The sequence below is a fragment of the Hippocampus bargibanti genome, linkage group LG15 (assembly GCF_051943395.1).
Source record: "Hippocampus bargibanti isolate YZ-2025 linkage group LG15, ASM5194339v1, whole genome shotgun sequence".
NCBI classification, from domain to species: Eukaryota; Metazoa; Chordata; class Actinopteri; order Syngnathiformes; family Syngnathidae; genus Hippocampus; species Hippocampus bargibanti.
The window spans coordinates 11,202,040-11,210,444 of NC_142748.1; the positions used below are offsets into that span (position 1 = coordinate 11,202,040).

General features: G+C 55.5%; 1 protein-coding gene across 2 annotated transcripts; it reads right to left on the minus strand.

Moving 5' to 3' along the window:
* Nucleotides 1-1,572: 1,572 nt before the first annotated feature.
* On the minus strand, nt 1,573-4,981 carry LOC148887890 (GDNF family receptor alpha-1-like). 2 transcript variants are annotated; one of them, XM_089014959.1, is made up of 10 exons: nt 3,984-4,979; nt 3,603-3,908; nt 3,452-3,535; nt 3,057-3,226; nt 2,811-2,983; nt 2,616-2,731; nt 2,411-2,545; nt 2,160-2,326; nt 1,944-1,991; nt 1,573-1,767 (listed from the first exon to the last, which is right to left on the minus strand). In XM_089014959.1, exons 1-10 carry the CDS (start codon nt 4,450-4,452, stop codon nt 1,633-1,635), a joined length of 1,803 nt encoding a protein of 600 aa, XP_088871085.1. In that variant the 5' UTR covers nt 4,453-4,979; the 3' UTR covers nt 1,573-1,632. The 2 variants fall into 2 exon arrangements, with proteins under 2 accessions (XP_088871085.1, XP_088871083.1); XM_089014957.1 differs by having other exon boundaries at nt 2,811-3,226; nt 3,984-4,981.
* Between the last annotated feature and the right edge of the window lie 3,424 nt (nt 4,982-8,405).

The following is an 8,405-nucleotide window of genomic DNA, read 5'->3' on the forward strand; positions in this document are numbered from 1 at the left end:
TTTGGGGGAGCCCAAAGACGGAAAAGATGGCTCGGAGCTCTCTTTGCATGTGTTATATCATTTGTCATTTAACGTCAAGTGTTGTTATTTTGAAGGCGGTGCAGCAGCTCTTTTTCTCTCTCTCTCTCTCTCTCTCTCTCTCTCTCTCTCTCTCTCTCTCTCTCTCTCTCTCTCTCTCTCTCTCTCTCTCTCTCTCTCTCTCTCTCTCTCTCTCTCTCTCTCTCTCTCTCTCTCTCTCTCTCTCTCTCTCTCTCTCTCTCTCCCAAGGAAAGAAATATGAAATCGGCGCCGTCTCTCGCATATTTGACAATAAAGTTGACAGGAACTTGAATACTCTGGACACCGAAACGAAGCCGTTTTCCAAGTTTGAGCGTAAATGTTTTGGTGGGCGCGGCCCGGGAAGGACCCGCCTCCGCGCACCGATGCCGGAGCCACGCCCCTAGCGTCATCCGCGTCACGGTCCCTCGCCGCGTGCGTCGAGCGTGAAACGTGAAAGTTGGCCTTCGAGTCGGTCGAGCGTAAAAAAAAAGCGAGAATGAGCAAAGTCGCCCCGACGGCCGCCCGAGTTTCTTATAATAATAATAATAATAATAATACATTTGATTTCTAAGCGCCTTTTGAAACTCTCAAGGACACTTTCCAGTCACAGGATATTTTTTTTCTGCGGGGCTTCTGTTTTGTCATCAAGCGCAGGTGCGAGCGCCTCCGTCGCGTCATCAAGCAGCGACCCTTCTTTCAAGATGACTTTTGGACGCGCGCCCCGCGGAGCTACTGTTGGATGGTTAAAAAGGACCGAAAACATTCCCCGTAAGTCATGAAACTTGTTTTCAAGTCGAATAAGTCCACCTTCAAGTCGCGCAACATTCTCGCACACATAAAAAGTCCACGCATTTGCCCAAACGTAGTTTTTAATGGACATTTTGACACAGGAACGACACCGACGATTTTGTCTCCTTTCACGAGTCTTAATTGGCACCGAATGAACTCTTTTTTTCCTTTCTTTGAAAGATTCCAATGGTGGAAAGACAAGACTGTCTTTTTTGAAATGAACAACGCGACCAAACCAGTCGGCGTCATGTTGACGTTCCAAAACGGTTTCAAGGCAATTGCCATGAATGCGTTTCCGGTTTTGCAAGGCTGCCCACTCTAATATTTTAGTTGGGCTTTGTCGTTCTTCGTGTTGTTGTTGTTGTTGTTGCGATTCAACCAATATGACCTGTCCATTGCCTCCAATCAGAGGCAATGGACAATGTCCACACCGTAACACAATTATCGCCGCTTCCCCCAAGAGAGGGAAAAAGACATCTCCAACATCACAGACAATGTTTTGATCCTCATGTCAAATTCATTTTCAAGCCGCAGACAGTTTTGACCTCCTGTCTGAGCGCTTTGCTGTTGCCTTCTTTTTGTTTTGTTTTTTTCGTGGGTGGGTGGGGCGGCAAACTTGCCTCGTCTCGTTGAGCCATTGTGTTGTCAATGGACGGGACACCACCGGGGTCCAAAACCAGTCCGCCATGAGGGTGTTTTAATGTCCTTTGCCATTGTCCCTTCTTTTTTTTTATGGGGGGGGGGGGGGGGGGGGGGGTCGAATCCTTGGGAAAGTTCCTGATCAAGTGTGTTCCTTGACAGGTTCTACAAGAGCGGGAATCCTCCCAGATGGAACGTCGTCGTCGTCATCGCCGGCGTCAAAGCTAGCAGCAGACCCCACACGCGAAGACGGCCGAGTTTTGCCGGTGAGTTTCCCGCGACGGCGCTCGAGTCGCCCGTCTGGGGAAGGGGGAGACCAATCGCAGGTGGCGAGACAAAGATGGAAAGTTTCCCGTCGGGTTTGGACATTGGAACAATTGAAGCCGCTTTAGCTCGGGCTCACGCTAACGAGATGGCGGGGAATGCTTGCCGATGTCAACATCAAAATAGAGAGAGAGAGAGAGAGATGTTCTTACCGCGCATAGCGGAGAATCCTCCGTGCGATTGGACAGCGCTTTGTGGGCCTGGAAACGGTCCAAAAAAAAAATAATAATCAACAGACGAAAGCAGATTGAGGCAGGCGTTGCGCTCGTTGCTACGTGGCTTTGTTGTGATGGCTTGTACGAAAGACGGCTTTGGTGACACCGGGCAAAGACCCCCCCCCCCCCCTCCCCCCTCGCCGAACTTTCTACCTGCGCGCTGCGGCAAACGAGGTCGTCCGTGACGACGTCCGAGTCTGGCGAACTCGGGTCGGCGAGCGCGTCCGCCGCATCGCCGCCTCCTTCCGCCGCCCGGACGGGGGCTCGGCCTCGCCGCCCTTCCACCTCGCTGCCGTTGACGAACGCCCGCACGGCGTTCCCTGCGGCGGCCGGCGCGCGAAAACCCGGCCGGCTTCTCATTCGGGGAACAAAACGCGGAGACGTTTTGGCGTTTGGGCACTTACGGAGGCAGCGGTTGTCGGCGAAAAAGTCCAAGAACTCGTGGCACTCGGCCTCGTCGTCGCCGCTGCCGGCGCAGTGGCACCAGGGCGCCGGGCCGAGTCCCGCCGAGCGCCCGTAGTTGGGCGTGAGCGCCGTACCTGGCCGAGCGCACGGCGAACGCCGCTCAGATGGCGACGCGGCGGGTGGGGGGCGGCGGGCGGCGCTCACCGATCAGCCCCGAGTAGGCCAGCAGACAGTCGGCGTAGTTCTCCCGAAGGCAGCCCGAGTCCGACGCCGAGCCCGCTTGCGGCCGGCAGCTGCTCATGAAATCCGCCAGGCGAGACCTGCCAGGCGAAGGCGGGACCGCGTCACAACCCCCCCCCCCTTTCGTTCGAGACCCCCCCGGAGCCCCCCGCAACTCACCTGCAGATGTAGTTGCTCTCGCAGGCGGTCCGCAGAGACAAGCAGTTGGCCTTGTCCTTGTCCTCGTAGGAGCAGGCGGGCACGATGGTCTGCCGGCGCCGCTCGGCGCAGGCTTTGCGCTCGCCCGCCGGGCACGAGCAGAAAAGCATCCCGTAGCTGAACTCGGCGGGCACCTGCGGGGACGGGCGGCGGGCTGGCAAACGGCGCCGCGGAGGCGGCCCTCGGCTCGCGGCGCGCGGCGGTTACCTTCTCGAAAAAGCGTCGCAGGGCCTTGTGGCACTTGCGCTTGTTGCAGACGTCGGAGGCCGACGTCCTGGCCGTGCACGGCCCGATGTAGGCCGAGCGGTACTTCTTGCACGTGTCGTTCAGGTTGCACTCCTTGGCCGCGCTCAGGCACTTGTTCTCATTGGCCGACGCTGGGGAGGGGGGAGGGGGGAGGGGGGTGCGGCCGAGCGGGCGCTTAGCGCAAAGGAAACCTTTGCCGTTTTCTGCTCCGACCGGGGGGGGGCAGAGGGGGCATTGTCCCCCTTTTTGCCCAAGATGTCGACTCTTTGCCAATATCAGCTGTGGAGAATGGAGGGGGGGGGGCGCAACACGTGGCCCCAAGGAGCCATTCTAGACATGGCGGGGGGGGGTCTTACCTGCTGTGATGGGAGCCAAGCGAAAGACGTCCGAAAGGCGGCTGTTGACCGGCTCGTACGGAGAATGTGCCACGAAGTCATTACCTGCGGGGGACGCGGCGCCGTCACACCAGAGGACCCCCCCCCCTGCCCCCCCCCCGACTTTGAGTACCTTGCAAACTCTGATAAACGCTCCAGAAGATGCGCAGGCAGTTCTTCTCCTTCTTCATGCCCCTCCTGCAGCGGCAGCGGCTGAGCGGGTTCCGCCGGATGGCCTCCATGGCGCCGCGGCATTCCATCGGCGCCTCCGGCGCGGCGGCGTGGCCGCCGCCGCGCCTCCCGGCCGCGCACTGCCTCATGGTGCGGTACTTGGTGCTGCAGGGGGCCTCCCTCAGGCAGCGCTCGCCGGCCCGCACGCAGTCCGGCCGCGGCCCCCCTTGACCTTGACCTTCGCCCGCCCCCTCGGCCAAGTCGGGCGCTGGCGGGCGGCGACAATCCGGCTGACCGAAAGCGCATCCCGAAAGCCGCTCCGCCGGAAAACGGCGGCACTTACCCGCCAGCGACAGGAGGAGGGCAAAAGTTGGCAACATCATGGCGGCCGGCGATTTCTCTCGTTCGGCTTTCAAAGCGGCGCGGCGGCGACTCGTGTCGGACGGGCGCGCGGCGGCGTCCCGGCGGCTGGCCGGTCGCACCAAAGCATCCGTCCGGCTCAATTGGCGGCGCTCCCGATCGTCCGTCCTGGCCTCCTCCTCTTCAAAACGGCATTTTTCCAAGCGGCGGGTCAAGTTGACCCGAAGCGACTCGCAAGCCGAGCAGCTGAAAGAAGAAAATCCTGCCGGCGGCGAGCGCGGCCGTCGCGACTCTGCCGGCTGGAAAAAAGGAGCGAGTGGCTTAGTGGGGGATGACGCGAGGGAGGGGGCCAAAAGGGGGAGGGGAGGGGAGGGCGTACTACACCCCTCCCTGCGCACCCAAGACCCACACTTTGCAATTTCGGATTGGAGAGAAACACAGATTGATTGCATCCCAGCTGTGTGAACGTCTTTGTCTCCGACTGAAATGGGCGCAAAAACAACGAGCCCTTCAAACACTCACTAGATTTCCAAATGTCAGACAATCAGACTCAAAGTTCTTGCTTGTCGCAGAGAGGGGGGCGGGGGGGTTCTTGGTCTTGGTTTTTGGCGACGTTCGGGACGTCCCGAAGCGCCGACCTCCTTGGGCGAAGCGACAGCGCCGCCGAGCGGACGATGTCGCGACACGCTCGAAGCGAAGGAGGATCCAAAATGGCTCCGTTTCAGATTTGTGAGCCGCGGGAAAGAAAATGGCCGCCAGGGGTCAGCGTTCCCACGCTCGCCGACCGCCGGCCGTTTGTTTACACTCTTGACATTCGGGGATGTATGTCGTCAGCCTCACATTAATTGTTCCCTCAAATGGAACCAATCGTCGGCGTTCGCGTTGGACGAGGAGCTCCCTTTGATCGTCTCAAAAAGTCGCGCGTCCGTCTTAAGAGATCGCAAGCGAGAGGAGCCATCTTGTCAAATAAAGAAATAAGAAATTGGATTGAATGAGCTTTGCCGTCCGGCTTCAGCAAAACCTCCATCGAGCTGAAAGGACGCGCTTTTCCACCTTTGTTCCAATTTGACCACCCAACTGGTCCGCCGCCATCTGGTGGCCGTCAGCGGAATGACTCCAATCCAAATCAACAGGCCTGCCGATCAGGCGTCTTTCCGCAAAAAAAACAAAAACAAAAAAAACAAGCCTTCCAATCATTAAAAAAAAACGCGAGTGCATTTTATTGTGCGTTAAAGGCCTTAAAATGGCGGCAAAGGAAGGAACGCCGATGTTGTCATTCGGAGATTGCAAAAAGCTGCTGCGGGAGGCTTTGCGGCCCCGCCGGCCTCGTGTCTCCCTCGCGGCCGCCCGCCGCGCATCAATCTGCGGCGGAAATGAACGAGGCTGGCGAAATGTGCTAGCGGCTCTGGCGGGGGAGAGCGGCCATTTATTTGCAAGCCGTGAAAAGGCGGCGTTGGGGAGCCACAAAAAAAAAAAAAAAAAAGCGACACAATAAAGGGCGATAGACGAGGCCAGCGGGCGGACCTTAAAGTTCACAGTTCGCCGCCTTTGCTTCAATTGGATAAGAGGTTGAAATCTCGCGCTAATGACTGCAGCCGCCCAGCAATTAGCGCTGCCGCGGCCACAAACTTCCGGTCGCTTGCTCGCCGTCGGCCATTTTTCTCCAACAAAGTAAAAAAAGGGATCATTTGGCCGCGGGGGGATTTGTTGAATGACGCCGCTTCCTTTTTGCCATTCGGAGCCGTCGCTAACTTTGCCTTTCCGCCATGAAATTCAAATGAAGGCTTCCTACCGGGGGAAAAAATGGCCGCCGGCTACCTCCTCCCCCCTCGGGATTCATTCATTTTTATGGAAGCAATCTCCGTTTGTTTGTTTGGCGGGGGGGGGCTTAAAATATGAGAATGATGAAAATCAGGCCAAGTGGCATTTAAGTTGTTTTTGGTCACGGCTGGAAGCCTTATCTTCTTTTCATCCAAAGACGAGAAGGGCCGCCGTGCCGCGTCGCTGCCGGTGTACAAATCAAAAAGCGGATAAAACCCCCAAAAAAGCCGCCAGCTGAGCCGATGACGCTTGGCCCTCGATCGCGTCAAGATACGGCGAGAAGGCGACGTGAGGACCACTCGGCCCGGTGCGCCGCTAGAAACGCACTTTGGGTCTTCTGTCTGAAGGCTTTTTCTTGTCTTGTCTTTTTTCCCGACGTTTTATGGCCCCAAATAAGGTGAGAGGGAAAAAAAAAAAGCAGTTTCTTCCGGGAAACAACGGCCACCTATTAGAAAACAGTAAATAGGTGCCCTGCAAGCCGCCTGAACGCAAATCTTGTTTAGATTTGTTATAAAAATAATAACAATCCATTTAATTTTTAAGCGTCTTTTAAAACTCTCAAGGACACTTTGCAGTCACGGGTTTTTCTGTGGGTGGGCGGTGGCAGCCACATGCGCCAGCGTTCACTCAACTCGGAAGTAAGTCAAATAGCTAGCTAGTTGTGTTCAATTCATTCTGTTTCCTTATTATCCGTTACAAGATGGCTACTTATCTCATAGCAAGGCAGGTTTCTGTGTGGCCTCTTTTCCAATTCGGGGCTTAATCTTCCGGTTGCGCCTCGCTCGGCATCCTCGGGCCTCTTTTCGCGGCTTTTGAAGGCTGGCCGGCCTCCCCGGCGCCCGTCGTCACGGGTCGTGAACTTGAGGAAGAGAAGTGGCCCTTGGGAACGTTTGAAATTGTAATCTGGCTTCCTCTTGATGGAGTTTTTTTCTTTATTTGTTTTTTTATCTGGGAGTCAGAAAGGTGTGGCGCCTTGGGGACACCTTTTCAAAAGGGACGCGGAGAAGGAAGAAGAAGAAGAAGAAGAAATCATTTGTTTTGCTTATGGAGCAACATCAAACAAAGACAATCATTTTGGTGTGGGATTTGCCAAAGACATGATCACACCTCAAAATGGGGCTTTTCAGGTCAAAATCATTCACGCATATGGCCACTTTTTTCCATTTGGCAAACTATTTAGCAGGAGTAGTATTTAGTCGTGTGTGTGTGCGTGCGCGCGAAATTGAATGGTGCCTGTGTGTGCATGAAGTCATTTGTACACAGATGTCAGACACTGTGGACATAGACTTGGAAAAAGAAAGATTGTCTTTTACTGCCGGCAGGAAACACAGTCATCCGTGACGTACGTCCCAATTCTGCCTCGCCCCGCACAGGAGCGCCCATCATCATCATCATCACATCCTCGTGAGGAACGCCGATTTGTTCCATCGCCGCCACCAAAGTCCGGTAAGTCCCCCCGAGGGCCGCGTTGCTTCGCCAAGCGACTCTTTTGCTTTGACACAAACGCGTCCATCTAGAAATTGTGAGTCGGCGTGTGCCGATTCCGCTAAACCTTTGCCGCTGAATACTTTGCAGCTAACTTGCGTGAGCGGCGAGGGCGTGGCGGCGGGTGTTCGCACACCCGCACCTTTGCAGCGAGGGGGTCGCGACGTGACGGCACATCTGATTATTTGGCAGCAGAGTGGGAGTTGCTCGTTTAAAATGGCTGCCGTCACATGTTGTTGACGTGCGTCCGTCCGTCCGTCCGTCCGTCTGTTTGTTCCATTGCCTTCGTTGTCGTTCCCCATTCCAATGAATCGTTTCTTTGTGGAGGATAAAGAACGCATGCCGGTCGTCCCTTCGTGTTGCTTTGGTTTGCGCTCCAATATGGGCGAGTTCAACATCTGAGCTTTTTTGTCCTCCATGTTGTTCTCGGCGTTTTTCACAGACCGCTCGCTCGTTTTGCAAATATCTGGGTGAGTGGGGGAGGGGGACATACATTTCCTAGAAATGGAGAAATGTGGTTTTTTTTTTTTCCTTGTAAATCGTAAGAGTCGTGGCAACTTGTCATCCAATGAGGTAACACGCTCGTCAATCAGTCGCTGGAGGTCAGCTGAGTGGCGGGCGGTCGAGTCCAAGTAAGCGCTAGCGGCGGCGGCGTGAAATCAAGCCGACGTGGCGTGAAGGGCACCGTGATGAACATCTCCAGAGGTAGGGCCAAAGAAAAGACCCCTCCAAACCCGCCAAGCCCCTTTTGTCTCGTCTCCTCCGCCACCTTTTGAAATACTTTTTGTTGCGAAATCACAATGGCAGCAGCGTTTTTTTGGAAGGAAGGAAGGAAGGAAATCCAAGCCTGAAAAGTGAGAGCAGGAAGTATTTGAGGCACCTTGAGGGCCATCTCGTCGCCGCCCGTCGCTCCGGCTCTTTTGGCCCAAAACCAACAGAAAACGCCGTCGAGCTAGCGATTGAGCTAGCGAGGTTGCCATGTGTTTTCCAAATGTTTGCATTGGGATGATAGTTTGCTTGTGGAATATGATGAGCGTTGTAGCGAGTCCACCATTGACTTCTTGGAAAGTCAACTAAAATGGTGGCCATTTTTTTTTGC

Excerpts from the sequence above, each read along its gene's own strand:
- LOC148887890 (XM_089014957.1), bottom strand. The coding sequence starts at position 4,452 with ATGCAATCAATCTGTGTTTCTCTCCAATCCGAAATTGCAAAGTGTGGG. Across the intron at positions 2,327-2,410 it reads CGCCGACAACCGCTGCCTCC|GGAACGCCGTGCGGGCGTTC; the intron begins GTAAGTGCCCAA and ends CGGCCGCCGCAG. Across the intron at positions 1,768-1,943 it reads AGGATTCTCCGCTATGCGCG|ACGGGCGACTCGAGCGCCGT; the intron begins GTAAGAACATCT and ends CCCCTTCCCCAG.